The 23,379-nt window shown below is 38.6% G+C and overlaps 3 protein-coding genes across 3 annotated transcripts in view; 1 reads left to right on the forward strand and 2 right to left on the reverse strand.

Moving 5' to 3' along the window:
• The window catches only part of cdc123 (cell division cycle 123 homolog), a gene marked incomplete at its 3' end in the record, with an annotated part of 98,166 nt that overhangs the window by 22,980 nt on the left and 51,807 nt on the right, over window positions 1-23,379 (reverse strand). The gene's annotated exons all lie outside the window — the stretch shown is intronic.
• On the forward strand, window positions 2,522-10,172 carry ccdc3a (coiled-coil domain containing 3a). Its single transcript, XM_079868797.1, has 3 exons — window positions 2,522-3,040; window positions 3,850-4,024; window positions 8,873-10,172. The coding sequence occupies exons 1-3, from the start codon at window positions 2,667-2,669 to the stop codon at window positions 9,158-9,160; spliced, it is 837 nt and encodes a 278-aa protein (XP_079724923.1). The 5' UTR covers window positions 2,522-2,666; the 3' UTR covers window positions 9,161-10,172.
• The window catches only part of camk1da (calcium/calmodulin-dependent protein kinase 1Da), a 55,043-nt gene continuing 45,335 nt past the window's right edge, over window positions 13,672-23,379 (reverse strand). Inside the window, exons 7-11 of the mRNA XM_079868796.1 lie at window positions 20,907-21,019; window positions 20,427-20,505; window positions 19,439-19,526; window positions 18,979-19,237; window positions 13,672-18,402 (exon numbers count right to left, since the gene is read on the reverse strand). Of these exons, the coding sequence (XP_079724922.1) occupies window positions 18,272-18,402; window positions 18,979-19,237; window positions 19,439-19,526; window positions 20,427-20,505; window positions 20,907-21,019 (670 nt within the window). The 3' untranslated portion in view covers window positions 13,672-18,271. The remainder of the gene's footprint in view (window positions 18,403-18,978; window positions 19,238-19,438; window positions 19,527-20,426; window positions 20,506-20,906; window positions 21,020-23,379) is intronic.

Raw genomic sequence — 23,379 nt, forward strand, 5'->3', positions numbered from 1 at the left:
GGGAAAATCACATTATGAAATAAATGTTTTTCTCCAAAACACGTTGGCCACAATTATTGAAACCCTTTTATTAAATACTTTTTGCAATCTCCTTTTGCCAAGATAACAGCTCTGAGTCTTCTCCTGTAATGCCTGATGAGTTTGGAGAATAACTGACAAGAGATCAGAGCCCATTCCTCCACACAGAATCTCTCCAGATCCTTCAGATTCCCAGATCCATGTTGGTGCTTCTCCTCTTCAGTTCAGCCCACTCATCAGGTCAGGGGACTGGGACGGTCATGGCAGAAGCTTCATTTTGTGCTCCACAACAAATTTTTGTTTTGATTTTGATGTTTGTTTTAGATCGTTGTCCTGATGGAAGATCCAACCACGGCCCATTATAAGATTTCTAGCAGAGGCCGTCAGGTTTAGATTTTTTATCTGTTGATATTTGATAGAATCCACAATGCCATGTATCTGAATAAGAAGTCCAGGACCTCCAGCAGAAAAATATGCCCACAACATTAAAGATCCAATGGTATATTAAATTGTACACATGGGGTACTTTTTATCCTTGTGTTCACCAAACCCATCTAGTGTGTTTGCTGCCAAAAAGCTCTGTTTTAGTCTCATCTGACCACAGAACCCTGTGTTGTTTGAAGATCCAGTCGTGTCTGACAATTAAATTTGCTGGAATTTGTTTTTGGATGAGCGTGGAGGTTTTTTTTTAAACCCTCCCAAACAACATGTGGGGATGTAGGGGTTGTTTGATAATTTTTTTTTAGGCTTTCTGACCCTAAGACTCAACTAATCTCTGCAATTCTCCATCTGTGATCCTTGGAGAGTCTTTGGCCACTCAAACTTTCATCCTCGCCGTGCATTAAGACAGTATAGACACACGTCCTCTTCCTGGCAGATTCATAACATCTTTAGTTGGTTATAACTTCTTAATTATTGCCCTGATGGTCAAAATGGGGATTTTCAATTCTTTAGCTATTGTCTTACAGCCACTTTCTATTTTGTGATGCTCAACAATCTTTTGCTACGCATCAGAACTGTATTCTGTGGTTTTACTCATTGTGATGGATGATTAAGGGGATTTGGCCTTTGTGTTTCCTCATATTTAAACTCCTGTGAAACACGAAGTCATAGCTGGACAGTTTCATGTTCCTAGTCACCCTGGTGTACTAAAAAAGGTAAATATTAATGGGAATATACTTCAGAGATATTTTACTCGTAAAAAATTCTAGGGGTTTCAATAATTGTGGCCAACGTGTTTTGGAGAAAAACATTTATTTCATAATGTGATTTCCCCCCACTTTCAATTCTTTTACTTCAATGAAAGGTTAGAATTTTGCACATTTTTTGAATGAAAGATCACAAGGATAATCGATGCAGATTTATTTTTTACAGCCAATTTTGATCATATTTACCAGGGGGTTCAATAATTGTGGAGGGCACTGTATATATATTGTGTCAAATTTGTTTATTACTAGGATAAACCCCTTGAGATGTATCAAATCGTTTTCGAGGGGGTCCCAACATATAACACAATAATTACATAACCACAGGGAAGTGAAAAATCAAAACAAAACAGAACAAACAGCAACAAAAACAAACAACAACAACACCTGCATATAATCATCAAAAGATTACAAACCACCAAAAGGCCAAGATGGCCAATAATAAGTAAATAAGTAAACAGTTGAGTATGTGTACATTTTTAACTACAGTCAGATATAAACATTAGGTATGCACAGTAGATCTGAAAATTGCATGCATGTTTAGTAACAAAGGCAGTTTATCCTAATCTGAGCAGACAAGGCATGATTAAACAAACCAAGTAAAGAAATTGATCTTATTTCCACAGATAGATTATTCCAATCTGCTGGAGCCTAAAACTTTTTTGTGATATTGTGATATTTACATGCTACAAATAAAAGCTACTTTTAAGGGTAGCTTTTATTTGATTACTTTCTAACTATCTTATTCTATAGCCAACTGTTTACTTCTTGAAATGTTTTTTATTTTTGTATTTGAATGTACTTCACTGTTATGAATGCACTTCTTTTATATTATTGTATTTCTGTTTTATTTCATTTTATTTTTTTGTAAAGCGCTTTGATGTGTAACTTTTAAAGGGCGCTATAGAAAATCAAGTTTATTATTATCATAGAAGTGGTATATGGGATAGGTTTCAAATACTTTTAAAAGGGCAACACAATAGAGACAATCTCATGTTATGTAATAAAATAAACCTTTTCATGACTGAAAAGTCAATGGCCCAATACATTTTTCTTCAGAGCAGTTTTGGTGATTAAAGTGAATTATCATGGGCAGTCATCTGTCTATGTGTGTATAATGTATAAAGACAAAAAATGAGTCCAAAGCTCTGTCCAGGAATGTAGTGCGAGTGAGGCTGGTGGACGCAGGATGCAGCGCGTCTATTGGCTGGTTAAACTCCAGCGCGTCCGATTGGCCTGAGACGAACTTTAGGGGTGATGATGGATCGAGGAGGAGCAGGACGTGGGAACTATTACTTGTGAACCTTCAAAGCAGTCTGAACAGGTCGGGACTATGTGAACTGACCCCGGGCCGTTGCATGGGTGACTTCACTGCATTGCCTATCCACTGAACCCGTGAACGAGCCATTTTTACGCGTGGGTATATTTACTGGCACGAGAAGCATGCACCTTGCGCTTCTGCAGACGCTGGCTTTCGGGTTCGCGTTTGCGTTTGCATGCCAGCTACCCAGCGAGTGGCGACCCCTGAGCGAGGGTTGTCGGGCTGAACTCGCCGAAATCATCGTGTACGCCAAGGTGTTGGCCATCCACGAGGAACCGTACGCGTCCAGTCTGTACAACTACCTGCCGTACCAGAAGCACGAGCGCGCGGAGGACGCGCTGCTGTACGCGGCGGAGGTGGAGTTGCTATGCGACCAGGCGTGGGGAAGCATGCTGGAGGTGCCCGCGGGCTCGCGCCTCAACCTCACGGGACTCGGGTATTTCAGCTGTCAGTCACACACGGTGATGGAAAACAACTCCTACATATTCTTCCTTAGGTGGGTTCACTTCTATTTGGAAACAAAGAACCAGGTTTTATTCTGAACTTAAGTTGGGGGAAAGAATAATTTTCATGGTGTACGGTTCTCAATGGAACGCCGGGAAGCTCAAAAACACGTGACTTTTTTACGCGTAGTTTGCGCGTTAAAGTTCGACGCACACGTAATCGACTCACAAGCAACGCGGATAAAAGCCTAAATTCAGTATGTTCATCTTATAAAGCGGTCGTGTCTTTAAGGAAAATTTGGAATACACTATTCAAATCATATGGGTTAGTTTTAGATCTCTTTATGAACTTTTTGAAGCGTTAAAGTGGTAGTTGCGTTGCTGTCAATGAGACAGAAAGCTCTCAGATTTCACCAAAAAGATTTGTGTTCCGAATATAAATCTTAAAGTCTTATGATATGGAACGACATGAGGGTGAGTAATTAATAACAGAATATTAATCTTTGGATGAACTATCCCTGAACTATCCCTAGAATCATTCTACTCCCATACTGAACTGCAAGTTCTTTTATTCTGACTCGAAATTAACTGTTAAAATGACTTTTTATTTATGATATTTAAGTTAATAAAATTAATATCGAGATTGGGGTGCCTCTTATCTTAAAAACAAATTGAAGACACACACATTGCATGTTATTTTTAAAAAATAAAATAACAGGGTTTTTTTTGTGTTCATTTTAGTATTTGTATTCATTTTTTGATGTTATAATTTATTTGAAATACTTTTAAAGGCAAACAAGCCAATAAGCCATCCTCAGAAGTACAGTATATGCAAACAAACATTTGTGTGTATTTTATACAGAATGGATGAAAACTACAACATCCTCCCTCATGGAGTTAACTTCCAGGACGCCATATTCCCTGACACACTGGATAACAAACGACTGTTTTCCAGCCTCTTCCAGTTCTCAAACTGCTCTGCTGGACAGACGGTGCACAACTTTAATAGTGATTGGGAGAGCCAGGAAGACAGCAGGGTACGGCACCAATAAACACACACACACACACACACAGACACAGATGTGCTCAATATGCACTAGAGTTTTAGAGATAAATGAGCACATCCTGAACGATGTAGATTTAACATTGGCATGCAGAAGACTGTATATCTTGTCAAGAGAAATGAAAGGCATGAATCTGCTAAAGGTGAACATCAGTATGCGTATGTGAGCTGTGCGTCGTTACAGGCAGACGTTCAGAGTGCGTTCTGTTTTGAAACGACTCTGTTGTAAATTCAAGAAGCTCGTAAACTGCCTTCTTTAAAGACAGGAGTGTCTGCATGCACAACTGCATTATTTTTACCTGGGCTTTAACAGTAAAACAGCAGACAATTTCCATTCCAGTAGTTCTGCACTAACAGTGAACGTGATTTCACCAAGTACAATATGTTCGTAGATCAGCATCTTTGTTGATCCTGGAACAACATTCCAATCAGCCAATCAGATTTGAGGGACAAGTTTAGAGTTTATGTCAAGTTTAGGCTTACAAACAGGGTTAGGTGCTTCTACATCAGTGTTATTCACCTATAATTTCCCTCTGATTTCAGGGATAAGTTATGGGTAGGGTTAGGTTTAGGGGTTGGGATATGGTTAGGATAAAATTTTCGGACAGGAATGTTGTTCCAGGATCAGCAAAATGACATGACAAAAACAGAACATGTCTTACTTGGCAAATTAATTTACAAAACAACTGCTGCAATAATGACTCAAGGAATCTGATTGGCTTCAGCCAAAAACGTGTGGAAGTGAGAATAATATGAAAGTAACATGTTCAGGTTCTCATGGGTAAATGGAGCTCCTGGTTCATACAGCACACACTAGTCCCTTTCTTTGGTGGTCTTTGTATTGACGACTGTGACTGTTCATCACGGTAGGAGGCTGAGATAATTCTAGAGTTCATTCGGCTCGATAGAGGCCGGATTAAAGACCTCCCAGCTAGAGCTGCCCTACCTACCTACCTCACACACACACACACACACACACACACACACACACACACACACACACACACACACACACACACACACACACACACATATACACTTGGACAGCCTATCCCACCTAAACACACACATCTGCCACTGAAAATAAATCTGAGATAGAAAATAAAAAGAGAGTGAGGGAGACGTCAGATGGACATGTGAACATCCTCTTGGGGAAACGCCGGTGGGTTTTGAAAGGAAAATAAATGTGTTTGATGTGGACGGTTCGATGCAGAACGGGAGGAATGTCAGGGGTCCTCAGAGGTTATGACAGGGCTTGAGAGGATGTAACACACACATACACACACAGTATCAGCTGGTGGAAGTTATATTTGCCTTGATGAGATTAGCCTGCTGTACATTCAAACACAGTGGCGCTCATTATTCGGACGGTGGTCTGCTGTCTAGAGAGAGGGGCTTATATTCAGACAAACACATTGAGACTCCTGAATGTACTGATAAATATCCACTTAATCTAACCAAGAACAGTCATCAGCTCAGAGTGGACAGTTTCAGGTTTATTGAGTGTAATATACCAACAGAAAATACAGAGTAAACCAGTGAGAATCTCCCTTTCCTTCCAGACAAAACATATACATTAAAATGGAAAAGTATTTGTGCTTCTTGGCCGTGAACGTGGAAAGACCTGGACCATGGAAGTGGGACTTTTGGGTTACACTTTATTTTCAGGTGTCTGTGTTACAGTAGCCGCGTTTCCATTACCCTTCAAATTGCATAAATTGAAATTGCGAATTGAAAATACGCCCAATGGAAACACGTCAATTTCGAAAAAACTCCCATTTATCGCAAAAAAGTTTTTACGCTCACATGAGGTGGTTTTTCAGGCAATTCGAAAAAGAAATATTTTGCAAAACTGCGGAAACAGTTTTTGCGCATTTACAGGTCAGCTGATGTAGATGACGCGATGTGTTTGGACAGAATACGAGACAGAGCTCTTTATTAAATTCATATAAGACAGAAGAATTACAGGAATAATGGATTCTAAACCTCAAATAGGTTTACGCTCACAAGTATAATAAGGGTCGTTCCTTACCATTAATGCTTGGAAAACACGCATACATCTCCTTCGATTAATAATAATGGCTAGTGCAGTGGCTTGGATATACATAAACCTGAGGATAAAAATGAAGTTTTAGTTGCATAACATCAGTTAATGGAAACGCCGTCATTTCGCAATCGTTTTTTGTCGACATTTAGAAAAAAACCGCACAAGTTTTGCGCAAATCTGTAATGGAAACGCGCCTAGTGTAATTATACATTTAAGTACTGAGTAATAATAATTAACTACATGTACTTACTATAGGGTTAGGGTGTGGTTTAGGGTTAGTTGCATGTAATTATGCATAATTTATAGTTATTACAATCGTAACTACATGTAACGTGTAATAAGGAGATTGTAAAATAAAGTGTCATTGACTTTTGTATTCAAATGTTCAAATCACTCGCACATGTGCCTTTGTACGTGCACTGTCCGCATGGACTCAAAACTCGGACACCGTCGGTGTTCACGGACATCCGCTGAGTCTGAACATTACAGTACGTCATGCAGACAGTGTGTGAGCGCAGTCTGAAGTGTCCATGCATGTCTACATATGAGGCAGTGACCTGAGGAGGTGCAGGGTTCCTCTAACAGATGTCCACTGTGCTAAACAGATGTGACAGTCTATGTGCAATGAAGGAATATATGGGTTCAAAACTATTTCAACTATTTGCATCTTTTCTGAACCCTCAACATTTTTAAAAATGTTACATGTATTCAAGTGTTACAGATCATAGAAGACATACAGTGACACTTCACTAATCACAGAGACAGACGCAGCGGAGAGAGAAAATAAAGATAATGATGGTGTGTGTGTGTGTGTGTGTGTGTGTGTGTGTGTGTGTGTGTGTGTGCGAACAGGTGGGGCTGATTATCAGAGAGATAATAAGAGCTGTTTAAAACAGGAGTTTTCCTGTGGGAAAAGGATTGAGGCTGCCTGAGGGATTCTGTGCTCTTGTGACTGTAGCCAGAACGGTGTGTGTTATGTCACCCTCTGCTTCCTGTACCATCCATCTTAAACACCCATTATACTTATTAAACTCTAATCTGATTCAGACAAATGCAGAAAAACACCATTGCCACTGCAGTACAATGTCTGAATGTATAATGTATTTAATCAAATATCATGCTTGGATTCTGAAGAACTTCATCCATGCTTTCATAACGAGACGCTTTTGACTGAAAGAACGTTTAACCGGAGGTCTAATGTTGTGCTGATGTAGTGTTTACAGTGTGTGTGTGTGTGTGTGTGTGTGTGTGTGTGTGTGTGTGTGTGTTGGTGTGGCTTCATGTTTGTCTGCTCTCCTTGTGTCCCATATAAAACACTTTTCATTTTGTTGGAAATTGAAGGCAGATCATTTAATAGTCTATCTATCTATCTATCTATCTATCTATCTATCTATCTATCTATCTATCTATCTATCTATCTATCTATCTATCTATCTATCTATCTATCTATCTATCTATCTATCTATCTATCTATCTATCTATCTATCCATCTATCTAGTCGTCTATCTATCTATCTGTCCGTCCGTCTATCTATCTATCTATCTATCTATCTATCTATCTATCTATCTATCTATCTATCTATCTATCTATCTATCTATCTATCTATCTATCTATCTACAGTGTATCTATCTATCTATCTATCTATCTATCTATCTATCTATCTATCTATCTATCTATCTATCTATCTATCTATCTATCTATCTATCTAGTCATCTATCTAGTCGTCTATCTATCTATCTGTCCGTCCGTCTATCTATCTATCTATCTATCTATCTATCTATCTATCTATCTATCTATCTATCTATCTATCTATCTATCTATCTATCTATCTATCTATCTATCTATCTATCTATCTATCTATCTATCTATCTCACTGTCTATCTGTCAATCTATCTGTCTATCTAAACCCAAATGTGTGCCCAAACTCTCTCCATTTCCTCATTCTTTCTCTCATTATCTTTTCTGCTTTCTTGTAATATTTTAATTTCTAAAAACACACTCTATTGTTAAAGACGACTCACTGACCACCACATCTGGGTCTAGTTTGGGTCTGAAAGCAAAGCAGGCTATGTTTGACTCTTGTGGTTGTAAATACACATCACCCACGTTAAGAAGAAATCGTATTATATTAAATCGCATTGCTAGATAGCCGTTCACATAGTTTCACAAGCAAAAGGAGAAACATAAGGCCTTGTTAATGAGCAGCGATGTTTATTTCAGCATGTGTGTTGTTTTAGGTGTGTTGGTGTCCACTTGTCAGTCTCTGGGTCTCTTGGAGTTTGGAGAGGGCTGTTGTTGTTACAGCAGTGTGTGTTTTGTTTGGACAGTAGGACACAACAACAGTTATTCTCATCACTCCTTATTTCTCTGAACACTCTTCTGTCCAGGATAGCTTTGGCCCTTTACAATAGGGATTTAGTCCTTTCCGCTGTTCAGGGAGAACATGCGTCCTCCCGTCGCTCAAATACACACAGCAATCACACACACTCCACATGCACACACACACACTCAGCATGCCTCGACTTGTGTCTACCGTGGGCATGACAGCATGTCACTTTTGAACTGCCTCCATCACACACACACACACACGCTGGCATCTGTAGGGGCCCAGAGAAGAAAGGCAGCGCTCAACAGGAAATAATAAGGCTGACGGAGGCTGGAAATGATGTCATGTTGTATATTGACCTTCATTCCACAGGGTCAGGTTATCAATGCATGCACAGACCTCTGATTATAACGTACCCGAGTGACCTTCTCTCTCTCTTTCTCTTTCAGCTGCTGTGTTCCTCCGTGCAGAAGGTGTTGTTCGAGGAGGAGGAGCGGGTTGGACAGCTCCAGGAGCGCGTGGCCGAGCTGGAGAGGAAGAATAAACAGTTGAAAGAACGAGTGGGGAAACTGAGGCATTCTCTGAGGAAAGCCCGGAAGGTGTCCCGCCGCGCAGAGCGGGAACGCCAGGAGCTCCAAGAGCTCGTGAAGACGGTGGAGAGACGTGCAGGACTTCACCTCAATGCCATTCCACCTCAACACAACCCTCCACGCCACAGACACACACATGGACTGTGAGCTCATCACACAAACACCTTCACACACACACACACACACACAAAAAGTGTTTTTTGTATTTTTGTCTTGTTTTCCAGGACAAATATCTTAACGTCGTAAAATACATTTACTTGAGAAGCAAGATGACATGAAACAATTAGTCTTGTTTTTTGATAAATGTATCAAAATTAAAGTGATTGACACTAAAATTGTACTGGAAAACAACAAATATACTGCTTTGACTCACACGGACTGCAGGGCAGTCTTCAAATACATTATATTTGACATTTTTGTGCTCTCCACAGCAGTTAATTTAGCTCCAAATGCTTAAAAATTTTTGTACATAATTTTAATGTTGACACTAAAAGAGTAAGCTTAAACTTAATATGCTTTTTAAAGAAATTTAAGATGATAGTGTTAAAAGTGAATACTTTTTTTAATACTTTTAATTCTGATACAACTATTAAAAAATGAGTTGTTAGTGTAATCTAATGTAGTTGGGTTAATTCTGTCATATTAAAAAATATTTGACTTTTATTTTGAATCAAACCAATTAATATAGATGCGTTTTTTAACCGCAAATTTGCATTCGGTGTGAATGGCCCCTTATGCTTCCAAATGTAAACGCTATAGTTTGTAAGAAATTTAAGATTAAAGTTTGAAAATTGTTACAATATTCAGCGTTTAAGATGTAACAGACATGTCATCATAATATTTGCATACTGGATTGTGATTGGTCTGTCTTTCTTCAAAGTATTTTTAGTTTGCCTTTAGTTGTAATTGTAAAACTCAAGTGTTAGCACAAATGCAATTAGCTCATACTTCTGTGAAGTCTGAGACAGCTGATATTGGATTGTGCAGATGGATGAATGAGCATACTTATGAGTATAATATATATATATGTATGTATGTAGAAAAGCAAACGTGTTTAGAGGGGGGCGGAGCTATTTTGCCCTCTTAAAGAAACACTGGTAATTTTGATGCATTTACAATAATTCAAATAAACTTTTAATAAAATGTTTGTCTTAAAGTGAAGATCAAAATTTAAATCAGACTCATTTTCAAACTAGCTGATAATAAAGAAAAAAAGCTAAAAGAGCAAATATAGAGGTCCTGAATAGCTACATCACTCCACATACACACACACACACACTGAGTTACATCAGAGGTAAGTGTGAGAACACGCACACAATCAGATACTGTGATTGCATTGAATTACATTTGATTCTTCCTTTCTGATGCTGATAGTAATGCATCACAGGTTCAGTTATCAAGCAGACGATCCAGTGACGGCAAATCCTCACTCGCTGTCTCCTTTCATCTGCTGAGCAGACTGAGATAGAGAGTGGAGGAAGGGGAGAGAGAATGTGTTTAACATGTGTCTGAGTTCAATTCTGAGAAACTTTCAGCATTTTTACATTTGCATTTACATCAGATATTGCCATCTTTGTGGGGACATTTTGTCCCCATAATGTAGGGTTTACCAGGACCAAACACACACACACAGGAACATCAGGAGTTTTCATCTTTACATCCCCAATTCTTCCAGTAATGAAACTCTGAGTCTGCATGCATCATGCAGTGGAAAGAAATGTAAAAAACAGCTCAAATCTGAAACATTTCTCTTATTCCATATGACAGAAACCCAGCTGACTCATATCACATGTGGCAGCATTAGAGAGTGTACATCCTCTCTTTTGAACACACATTAAGTAGACGGTAGCTTTGATTTCACCAGTTCTTGAACCCAGATAGTTGTAGGCTCTCTAAATCCACAAAAATGACTCATTGTGAACTAATATTGAACTTTGCAGGAGTCTTTCAACTGCTGCTACACAAAAAAGGACCACAACAGCATATCAGCATGCACACAGTGGTGAACGTATAGATCTAAGACAGTTCAATCTCACTCCAACCCAAGCAAACACAGTCCTCAGATAAACATTAACCCCAGCTGATCCCAATACAAAACATACCAGATTGACATTAGTCCACTTTCAACACAGTCTGAGTCTGTTATCAAAGTCTTTGAGCTGCAGATGTGATCAAATAGCAGGAACTAAGAGGCCAGAGGTTGATAGCAGGAGCTGATGATGTTCTGACTGTGAAGTTAAGAACCAGAGAAATAAACTAACTAAAGACAGGGTTAAGGCTTCTTTGGTCACTTGATAATGGCTGATTGCGTCTCTACATTAGAACGCACTGTGTTGCAAAATGGCAACGTCAATTCATTTTAAGAAGAAAAAAAAATTTGTTTTGCAATCCTTAAAGAAGACAGAAATTGTGTTTTACAAGAAGTAACTTTTCTCAGCATGGGAAGTGGAGAACGCCAGTGTGTGCAACATATCAGTAACTGTTTTTGAGCCAAATTGTAAATGCAAAAAAATAAAAAATAAAATGTTTTATACTGCTGTCAGATTTGATTTCTGAACTGAACATGCTTGGGCAATAGTGTTGGACATTTCAGATAGATGGCAGGTAGCAGCTGTTCTACATAATAACAAACGTTGGGGGTGTTGCCAAGATGGCCACCGGGTGATTTCGTTTACACACCCTAGTCATGCTTTCAATTGAAAATGAATTCCTTCATAGACTGGCAGATCTGAAAAAATGACTGACAATTTGCTCAGAAGAAAGACTGTTGGACATCTCTTCATTTCAAGTGAACTTCATTGGTGAGTGAAGATGACTTCATAATATGTTGTGTGTGTGTTGAGGTGTTTTTCATCTGACTGATCACAGTTTGCAGAATATTCAGTCCTTTTCGGTTGAATAGTTTTGTTATACTTTTCATGTGAGCTGTTTGAGAACAATTGCACTGCAGGCTAGTTGGTTTGGACAGTTTTGCATGACTAGATAGGTGTGTGTGTGTGTGTGTGAACTCATTGCTGGGGTAAATAACTGATTGTTTGTGCTAAACCTCAAACAAAGAGCCAGAGATGCCATCTAATGGCTCAGGTATTTATTTTGAGTGACCTGCTGGATCTGTGAGATCTCTTTATTAGACTGGTGTGTGTGTGAGTGCACTTAAAATACTCATTTCTCTGTTTTCTGATATGTGTGCCACTATTCTGGGAAAGTTACCCCATTTGTACCCCCAGCATCTGCTGGAATGCCCTTGTTTCATACTAAAAGATGAACATTTTTGTGGCTTTCCAAACTATAGCATTAGCATGACTCATAATTTCCCACCGTTAAGTTTGTTTGGTCACATCTCGGGGCGATGCAGTTAAAAGTCATTTATTCTAAGAGGATAATGACAGGGAAACTCTGCTGCTCCCTGCAGCGGCGTGAGGGGAAAAACAATGTGTGCTTTCCTCCGGGGAAATCTCAGCATCTATTTTAAGATGTTTGGGATGTTGGTCTGTAAAATGAAAGTTGGTTTCTGCACTGTCAGGTCTGCAGAAGTAGTCTACAGTTTGGAGAAGACAGTTGATCAGTTTCCACATCAACAGAGACAGTTGATTGATTGGACTTGGATTTGAATTTATAAATGCATACATAAAAGACAATTAAGGAAAAACCTCAACTCAATATCTTGTCCATCACATGAGATAGATAGAAATGCAAAAACTAACTGCCCATTAAGTAGTAAAGGGGTCAGGGGTCAGAATTTAACTGGTTAGCATGTTAGCCCCTGCTGGTAGGTGTCGTAACTACACGCTAGTTGTTGTTTTTTTAACATATTTTTCCAGATTATTATTATGTATTTATTTTACTAAAGAATAGATATCGCTAATATATATAGCCTAATTATTAAGATAATCAACCGCAACAATTATTTAAAATCTAGTCGCCGTTACCAACAGTCAGTAAACAATCGTCAGAAAACTCGTGAGGTGGCGGCAGCGCGTGCCCGTGCTTCTGCAAAGAACGTGAACACCAAAATGTCCGATTCTGAAACTAATGACTCACACCTTGCTGTTTGAATCAAATTCGCTCAGTCAGGGAATCGTTCAGAGCTGTTACTGAATATATTCTGTAGTGAAGTTTAAGTTTGTGTTTATTTGATCTGTTTTATCCAGTTGTTTTTATTGAATACTGCAGTAAATGTGCCAGTGCCCGATTGCAAGGATAGCTTTCTCCTCTATCTATCTATCTATCCATCTATCCATCTATCTATCTATCTATCTATCTATCTATCTATCTATCTATCTATCTATCTATCTATCTATCTCTGCCTACTTTCTGAATATTGAGTCGCTTGGCAAGCTTAATTTTCAATGTGGCCTCCTCGACACAGCTAATGTCTAACATGTTGGCCAGACACATGCACAGATGCCTGGGGTCGTAAGCGGTCATGCATGGCTGGATGATGTTCACATGGTCTCTTGCCAGTCTGTTTTGAGTCAGTAGCAGGAGGCAGCGCCCAAAGATGTGCTGGTGGGAGACACGTCCAGCCTGACTGACCGCTAATGAAAGCGATCCAAACCAAACTAATGACAGAAAACACAGTGTTCAAAAGCTGAATGCAAACATGCGGGTCACAGAGATCCTTGAATCTTATTGAGCCATAAAAGACATATCATGATCATTCAGGATTTATTTAAGGAAAAAGGAAAGAAAGAAAAAAAGAAAGGAAAAAAAAACAATCATTCATTCCCCATTGCTTTACAGCATGGAATATAAACTCTGATATGTGCAGATGATTGTCAAAGGCATTGGATATACAAGCCCCATATCAACAGAAGATCACGTCACAGTAAAGTTAGTATTCGTATGCCACTCTCAAAATATGATCATCATTGTCACATGCATATGAGTATATAATTCACATTTCACTGTGCAACTTTTATTTCGGACAGGTTGTGTCAGAGATGCAGAGATCACAAGGCCTGCATTGCCAGAGTTGCGATTTTTTAAATATATATTCATATAGATACAGACATATTTCTTCATACATATAGTTACATGGTGAGGACTTTTGAAAATACGCAAACAATCGGTTGAATCGGAAAGCGCATTTAACATGCTTGCAATTGTTTATTAAATCATTCGATGCAGTTGCAGTGTATTTTCTCTCTTAGTTTGCAAATAAGTCGACATTCAAGGGACAAGTTTAAAACTGCACAGTCACTGGGTAGCACAGACACTTGTCAGTCACAGCTTTTTCATCGTAAGAGGCAAAAGTGACGCCTGAGTTGGTAAAAAAAAAAAGAAGAAGAAAAAAGAAAATAGAATGTTGGGAAAAGATTGCATCACAACCGATCATCGTTTAATATTTACCATGTTGCTCGTGTGAAGTGCACAGACTGAAGTTTGTACAATAGAAACGTGATTTTACCGGAACAACATACAGCAAGAGACACGAGTTTGTGAATATACATCTGTGTATTACAGTCGGTGTGTGGCCGACAACTGCAGAGAAAGGCAGTGTTTAGAGAACGAGATGAGAGACACACACTAACATCTCAGGGACAACATGATAGACACGTCACAATCACAGTCTATTTACAAAGCCTTCGGACACACAGAGTGATTTGCTCTGGACACAGACAGACGACAGTGATGCTATAATCTAATTTAACTGAAACATCGCGAATACAGATCGTTTTTGACTTCCTCTCTGTCCTTCATTGCACTCACTGAATGATCAGGATGTGTGTGTGCGTTTGTGTGAGAGCCATGGCACATGTGTGTGCATGTATTTACTGAATTTAATGTTAAAATGAATTCATATACCTTATTGTTCTACTATATTTAAATATATTTATGTTTGGCTTGGAGTAGTGGCAGTAACTATATATAATTATCTTCATTCAAAACATCCCAACGTTTTGGTTTATACTTTTTCTGCATATCCTATTGAGGGTTTAAAAAATTCAAAACCAGCATATCGGACAAATTTCCTGCATTTTACACCCATAAATACACACAGAAGAAGGTGACACTCACAAACACAGAGTACATGAACACTTAGGCCAAAAATGTTAAGCCCTTTTACCACAGAAAATCATTTCTAATTGTCCCTCAGTTTATAGAAACAAGCAAAAATTACATTTACAGTAATGTAGCGACACAATAAAAGTCTACAAGCACAAGAAATTGCACCAAAATAAATTTAGGGAACAGCAATATCATTTTTAAGTCTAGTCAAACAAAATTGCTTACTAACCTTGTTTGAACAAAGTTACATCCAATTTCAACCCCTAAATCATACAAAATGCACTAGATACCAAAAAGGTACTGTTTACATGACACAACTCACAGTAAATATGTAAGCAACACCAAACTAGAAGTCCAGAACAGTCGTCCCACAGCTAAAACCCCAAATAACTCTAATTAACTAACTCTAACGTCTAATTAAAAAAATAATAGAAATGCTTGAACAAAAATATGAGCTTCACATTTTGGCTTTTAATCCATCTGTGATGCCTTTCCATAGACTTTTACTATTAGAAACTAGGGGACAAATTGAACTTATTTCCTGTGGTAATCGACATTATGCCACAGATACTATCAAAAGAGCTTAACATTCATTTAAACAACCGTAACACCTCATTCTTAGACCGTAAACGGCTGAATGTTTTAACAAAAATGTGCATTATGGTTCACCTCAAAGAAAATAGCTTTTGTGACATACAAAACCGTACAGTAACTTTGCCCCAGTTATTTTGTGGAAAGCTTCTCTGTTATGAGATTACAAGCTCCTCTCGGGTGTGAAAATGAAGACAAAATGGTGCATGCATGACCTGACTGAAAAATAAACCCATTAGCTCAAAGCCCTCATGGTGAGGCGCCGCCCACACTGAAACAAACATTCAGGACCAAACTAATGTCAAATGCATGAAGATATTCAATGGCACTTTGGAAAATGTCACACACTCCTAAATCTTGGTTCCCTCCTGTGATATTAGCAAACCATAAAGGGCAAAGAAGACATCAGTCACTTTAAAAACCCGACAGGACATAATAGCAGAGGACAGAAGACCCGTCACCCATCAATAAGGAAGTGTAAAAACCTTAACTTAGCCCTTAAACCAATAATAGAAATTCAGCCACTTTGAATCGCACTGGAAAGTCCTTGTTGGCTTCCATTCCTTTAAAGTAATGCTGCGTTAATACTGTCTCAGAATTACCGATCCAAAAATGATCAAACAAAATTAACCTGTCATTACGCCAAATGGATATAGGCCTATGCTTGACTTTGTTGATGAGGAAGGCAAAATACTTCATAGCCACCTTAATTCACCTCTTGCGAATTCAGGAAGAGCAAAGAAAGCACACCATGATACACTGTCTTTGATAAAATGACATATTAACTAGAAATATTCGCAGTATCTAAACAAAACTGCCTTTAAAAGTGAAGTTTCTACACCACTTCCATTACAAAACATTGCAAAAATAGTGACCAGTTTCAAATGAGTTTCCAAAACACTCCCCGTCTATCATTTGTTGGACAAAAAAAAAAATCGGTCTCGCCTTTAACTTGTTTCCAATGTGTAATAGAGTGCAACAGTGCATGCACTCTTTCTTATTTTTTTCATAGGGATTTTTAAAAAGTCTTAATTTAATAGTTATAAGCCATGAGCCAAACCAACCACTTACAAGGTCAATCACAACATTACAAACGTACAAAAATAAGCAAAAAAAGAGTATTGAGAAAAAGAAAGTACAAGGCTGTCTCAGAGAAAGAACTACAAATCCCATGAAGCATTGCAAATGACAATCAAAGTAAAAACAACAGATAAATATAAAATGATTGATATAAAGGATCATGGGTAATGTAGTTTCTCACCAGGAATTCCGCTGTTAAACACGATTATTTAAAAATGAAGTAGAAATATAATAAAGACTGAAGGCTTCAACAAAAGCATATAGCGTTAACAACCTTGTAGCTCACATTAGGTCTTTAAAGGCTTTAGTATGTTACAATTAAAAATCTATTCCCCTGTGGAAAAAATCAATGGCATTTCTACTTCCGCTACCCGGCTGTTGCACTCTATTAGGAATTTGAAAATGTTTTTAATTGTGGTAGGCTAATTCTGATACAGCATAAATGTAGCATAACATGTCAGTTTTCAAATTGTCATACAATCGTATGCGTGAGTTAAACAGCTGTCTATCATCCTAAACTACATTTTTGACATTATTCTGGCTGGATGAGAAAAGCTCAAACCATGGAGGCGTTTAGGATAGATCCCATCACTATGATGCCCAGTGCAGTGGCGGAATTCCCTGAGAACTCGTACACTGGGCGTAGAAAGACGCTGCCATGGCTTTTCGGGAGATTTGTGTGTGTTTGAGAAACAGTTATACTATATTCAGTACCTAACACTTACTGTCCGTGTGTATTGAAAGCAGATAGAAACAGAAACAAGCTGCTTTTTCTCTGCGTTTAAAACAAAAAAAGTCCAGTTAAGTAAGATAACAATCAAACATCTTGCATGTTTATCAGATATCTTGAACTTCGTGATGCTAAAACCCAACTGTGAGGTCTCAAATCGATAATCTCCCAGCTTCGCGTTTGTAAAAACACTGTAAAGCGCCAGTAAATGTTCTCTCGTATGTGCAAACAGAAGTCTTGACTCAGAAAATGTCGCAAAACAGTCTTAACGTGATATTAAAAGCACTTCTGCAGGTCAGCATGACACATCTGTGAAAAACCCACGAAAGATCAGAATGGTAGCTAAGAAGGAATACGAGAAATCGTGAGTAGATAGAGAAAGTAAAAAGGGAAAAGAGGGAAGAGCTAGACATGTTACGATATAGTAAGAAGAATCGTTTGACATTGGCGCCGTCCTCTTATAAGGGCGGACACGATCATGCACACACTTTCGCACCTGAACCTCTGCGCTCTTTTTGACTCGTTCGTTCGTTTTTTTCCCCAAAGGTAACATGGCTGGCGAGGTTCGTAGCACATTCATAGCAAAGACATCACAGTTCTGTCCAGCCGCACAAATTCACTTCTCAAAATGGAAGCCATCTGCTGGAAATCTCTGTCTCCTGCCGCTGCATGCATTGCACCCTCTAGTGGCCTGGAGGTTAAATGGCAGGAGTGCATTAGGCGCGCAGTGATGCTATGGCGATGGGTCAGTCCTCTGCCTTACAGGACGGCAGGGCGGGGAGTGGGCTGAGGGGCAGGACTCACAGGGCAGTGGCCTCCCAGCTCTCTCCCCGCAGAACCTGGCGTCACTTGGTCCCAGTTAGCACTGTGCTCACCGACGCAACGGAGGGAGGGAGGGGCCTGCAGGGCTCCGCCCCCGAGGAAGAGGAGGAAGCAGCTGATGCCAGAGAACAGGAAGTGTGGGGAGGGGCCGTACCTACAAATGCAAATTCACTGCTTAGAAGTGCATGCATGGAAACTGATACATTTAAGAAACTAGGGCTAGGCAATTATAGCTAGTTCAATATCTTTCTAGATGCTATTCTATATCTTAATTCTTATGTTTGTCTGAAATGCCTTAAACATGTGTTAGTTGTTTTTTTTAATTAAGTTTTGACAGACATTGTTGAAGAGCAAAAAGGTAAATACTAGTGCTGTCAAATCGATTAATCGTGAGCAATCGCATCTAACATAAAAGTTGTAAATATATATGTGTGTGTGTATTCATATGCAGTATATATATATATATATATATATATATACACACACACAAAATTTACAAAAAATTGTAATCTCACAGCATCTAACATAAAAGTTTGTGTGTATATATATATATCTATATACATATATGTGTGTGTGTGCATGCATGTATGTATGTATGTATGTATATATATACACACACATATATTTACAAACTTTTGTTAGGTGTAATTAATCGATTTGACAGCACTAACTATGTATATGTAAAAAAAAAAAATAATAATTGTACAAATTTTTTTTTTTAGATACTTACAGTCTTTGCGTGGTATAGAGGTGTTTCCTGTGGCCAAGTCGTTAATAAGAACGGCATTTGGGTTGGCAGCAGGTTTGTGGTTTTGGGTAAGTGCCGGAGTGGAGTTTGGTGTAGTGTTGGGCGGTAGAGTTGGAGTCTGGCTCGCGTTCAGTGTGCGGTTCTGGTTGGCGGAGCTCGATTGGTCCATGCTGCTCCCCATACTACTGCCCAACTGCAGTCTTCTCATGTGGCGAACCACGGCCGTGGCGTTGAAGGCTTGCTGTTATGTGGAGAGACGAGAAGTCATGAACAATGAGAAGTGAAACAGACAATTCTCACAGACTGACTCATGGGCCCAAACCGTACAGCACTCCAACCAAATACTTCTATCTACACAAGCTGAAATCTTCAATATGTGTTCACAGACTATACTTGCATAAAGTGTGTTTCTGGTCTTATTTACAAGGTCACTTGTACTCACTCTCCATTTGCTTTTTGCAAAGTTTTTGCGCATTTGTCGACTGACGGACTCATGGATGTTCTTGCAGAGCGCGGTGTCTCCTGCGATCCTGGAAAGCAAATTGACAAAGTCAAAACTCTGGTCTCCTCTCATCTCTCCTCTCGAGAAGCACTTTGATTTACAACAAAGTGTGTATATTCCCTATGGTTTTCAATCCTTCCATTTTCAAAATCCCGTGTTCGGTAAAGGCTTGTTAGCGGTGCCTGTAGAGGATGTGCTAATTGCCGATTAGCGCTTCGGAATACATAATGTGAGATTAGGCGCAGTGTTTTAATTGGCTAGCGTTTATTCAGTTGCTTTCCTCCTGCCCTTGAGAGAGATCTTGGTGCATGATAATAGAGAGACAGAATTCAGCCTGATACTCAGAACACACATGCAATCCCCAGCTGACGCAGATAGCGTCTCCACTTAATACGAATGAAACTTTGCACTAATAAAGTGAAATAAAACTCAATCTCTAAATGCTGTTTATGAGGTTACAGTTTAATTGGTCTGGTACAGTTCAAGTGTCTTAGAGGACCCGAATGACAGTCCAACAAAACAAATCACAAAGAACAATGATCTGAGTTCTACTGTTACTGGTACAAAATTAACTTTATTAAATGCTTCCTTTTTCACATCATGTGACTATTTCACCTACAGTTATGCTAATGTACTATTTTATGAACTGGTTATTATTACTATCAATTATAATAAAAATGTTATTGCTTTATTATAAAAAGGAGTTTTAATGATAATGTAAGATACTATTATTAACAAATTAATTTATTTTAATGTTATTCACCGAAATTATTGATTAAAAAGTTATTACTAAATTATTGATAGTTTCACTCTAAATGATTATTATATTTAATAGTATTGCTTCATTATAAAAAGGAGTTTTAATGGTAAGATATTATTATTATTATTATTCTAGATTATTTATAGATCAGGACATCACTAGACTCACCAGGGATGTCGAAGGGCCTGATCACATGTGTATCGCTTTGAGGGGTCCTTTTCCATCAAACAACTGATGAAGTCTTTTGCTGTACATTAAACATAAACATTAAAAACACACAAAACATACATGCATACATAGAACGATTCAACTATATTGACATTTCAAGGCATCAGAAATTGTCTCATGTAGTGAATCTACAGTGTGCAACATTCATCCTGTTGGTGAGATAAAACTGAGACTTTGTGTTTATCAGTGGAAGCTCTGACAACACCATTTGGATTCATTCATTGTTCCCTGATTCATAGCTTGGAAGAATTTCACATAGCTAGAGCCTGTAGCAATTACCGAATTCCAGTTTCCTGTAAAACATTTCTCCACTCTTACTGGCAGCACGTGGGGTTACTGAGTGTGTTATAGATTAAACACCTATAAACCAGACCATAAGGATTATGTAGTTCTCTTCTACACGTGTGAGAGTGAATATACCTGAATCAGAAATATCATCCCAGTACGGTGCATCAAACTCATAGTCCGCTTTCAGGATCTGCTCAAAGAGTTTGGAGTCATTCTCGTCATAAAAGGGAGGGTAACCACACAGTCTGTAAGAAAACGCATGAGTTTATCATTTCCACTTGCAGCATATTCAACATACACATTTAATCCAGTGGATCTCAACCTTTTTGACTTCAAGTCCCCCTTTCCCCATTGTCCACAACAATATTTGAAGCTATATTTTTGCTTTGTCATTTTGAGGCCCCTGGAAGTTTGTTTAGGCCCCCTGGTTGAGAACTACTAATTTAATCAGTGTATATTTCTTAGGAATCAAACCCACAACCATACTACTTACATTTCATAAACACAGCTTCATAAAAAATGGTCCATATGACAAAGCTATCATGGCTTCAAAACTTTACTAGTGCTTATTTTGTCATATTGGTGATTAATAGCCCTAGCCCGAGTAAACTTTTGGGTGAACAGTACCTTTACATTATCACTATAATCCTCTGAAAACACATCAGCGGACACCTTGATTTAACAGTGAACATAACGCTCAATAAATAAGCGTAAATAAACCCCATGGGCCTCTGGAAATCAGAAAAGAAAGACAGCTGATTAAACCTGTGCAATGTAAATCAAATCTCTTGGAATGGGTTTTTTTTTTTCCTCCCATCATCAAAGCCATTAAAATACCTTTCCTCATGGGGAACAGAGGCAGTGGGGGAGAAAAGGAAGGTAATTTTCTGCCTGATTTCGACCCCATTAGCTTTGTGTTTTTCTCTCTTAGCTAATCAGACGCTAAGAGAATTAGCTATGGTTTCGGCCGGTTGTCACTGCAATAATCACACCTGAGAGGAGGCCAACCATCCATGAGATCTGACTCAAGCTCTAGCGGAGGAGGAGCTGGGCACAGTGTTTATATAGTTTTATAGTATCAATTCATTGATTTAATTTGTATAATTTCAGCTTCCAATTTAGTATTTTTATAATGTGATTTTTGTCATTTTTATTGTATAATTTATATAAGAAGACATGTACTTGCAAAGTAGAATGTCAGTAGACTGTATGGAGCCCCTAAAGGGACATGGTGGTGGTAGGAAAAATAATAATAAGTCAGTGCTTTTGCCTTCTCTCGCAAATGTTTTGCGTTCCCCTGAGGAACTTGCGTCTACTAGCAAAACCTTTGCGTTCCCCTGAGAAACTTAGCGTTCCTTAGCTAAATGTTTTGCACTCCCACGAGAAACGTAGCTTGCGCTCACAAAATGTTTTTAAATTGCAAAGTGTCTCATAGTTAGTAGAATGTGTAAAGTGGACCATCGAAATAAAGTGTCACCCGTGTGAATACTTTTGATCAGGACAGCTGTGAGTGGGAGTGATGGGAAGTGCAGTCTGAACGACAGCTTCATCAGTTTGTTGACAGACAGTGTGAGTGTTTGTGTTGGCGCAGGAGTCGACCCAAAGCAGCCGGGATCGAAAGACCAAAACAAAAGAGAATTGACTCAGATGTACATGGAGATCTGTAGCAGACTAAGATACGAGAGGGTGATGCGAAGCTTGTTTTATGTTGGTTTGTCTCCACTCAGACCCAGTGAAATGATAATACACACACACAGAAGAGCAGATGGCCACAGCTCGTGAAATGTACAGCTTTTATGACACATTCTCAGTATCCTTATGAACGTTCCCGCAAGAAAACAGACTGAGAGAGAAAAAAGGTGAAACTAAGAAAACGCAGTGGGGGGGGGGGGGGGGACTTTTAGTGTAGGGAATTCTCAAATAATAGCCTATTGAATAGTCATGATATATTCACAATGATTTTGCTCAAACAACCATTTGTATTTTTGTATTCACTATGGTGTTAATCATCAGAAAAAAGATATTAAACCTGTTAGGAGGACAACACTTTTTGTCAACTTAATTAAACCCCTGGATAATACAATATACCGTGATAAAAGCTTCAGCAATTATCGTTATATGAAAATTTGGTACCGTCACATATATAAATCTCAAACATCAACCATAATCATCATCAAAAAAATAAATAAATATTTGCCACCCTGCCCTATATGCAAATACCATTGTATATGAGTATGTGAATCCTTCATAATATATCAGTGTCATGGCATTAGCATCTCATACATCACTGTAACACTGTGCCACCACAGTATTTATTGGTAAGATAGAATTTCCATAAAACATCTGCTGAGAAAATGAAAATCTTCCATCAATCAACATCTTAAATATTTGTGAGACACAAACTCTCTTTTTCCTGTTTTAATGACTCAGACTCGCTCAAACTGCACCATATAAGGGGTCTGAGTAAAGTGGGGCACAACATCTGCAGCTGATCAGGAGAGATGGGTCACTTACTGTTTCTTCCGATCTTGTTTTAGTATGAAAGTCTCATTCAAACCTTAGCTGAATGATTCCTCAGCTTATAAATGAAAGGACGAGTGTAGCA

The sequence above is a fragment of the Squalius cephalus genome (assembly GCF_949319135.1).
Source record: "Squalius cephalus genome assembly, chromosome: 4".
NCBI lineage: Eukaryota > Metazoa > Chordata > Actinopteri > Cypriniformes > Leuciscidae > Squalius > Squalius cephalus.

What these genes read in the sequence shown, in the direction of transcription:
- ccdc3a (XM_079868797.1), top strand. Translation starts at nt 2,667, where the DNA reads ATGCACCTTGCGCTTCTGCAGACGCTGGCTTTCGGGTTCGCGTTTGCG. An exon ending in TCCTACATATTCTTCCTTAG is followed by an intron (nt 3,041 to 3,849) that starts GTGGGTTCACTT and finishes TATTTTATACAG; the next exon opens with AATGGATGAAAACTACAACA. An exon ending in AGAGCCAGGAAGACAGCAGG is followed by an intron (nt 4,025 to 8,872) that starts GTACGGCACCAA and finishes TTTCTCTTTCAG; the next exon opens with CTGCTGTGTTCCTCCGTGCA.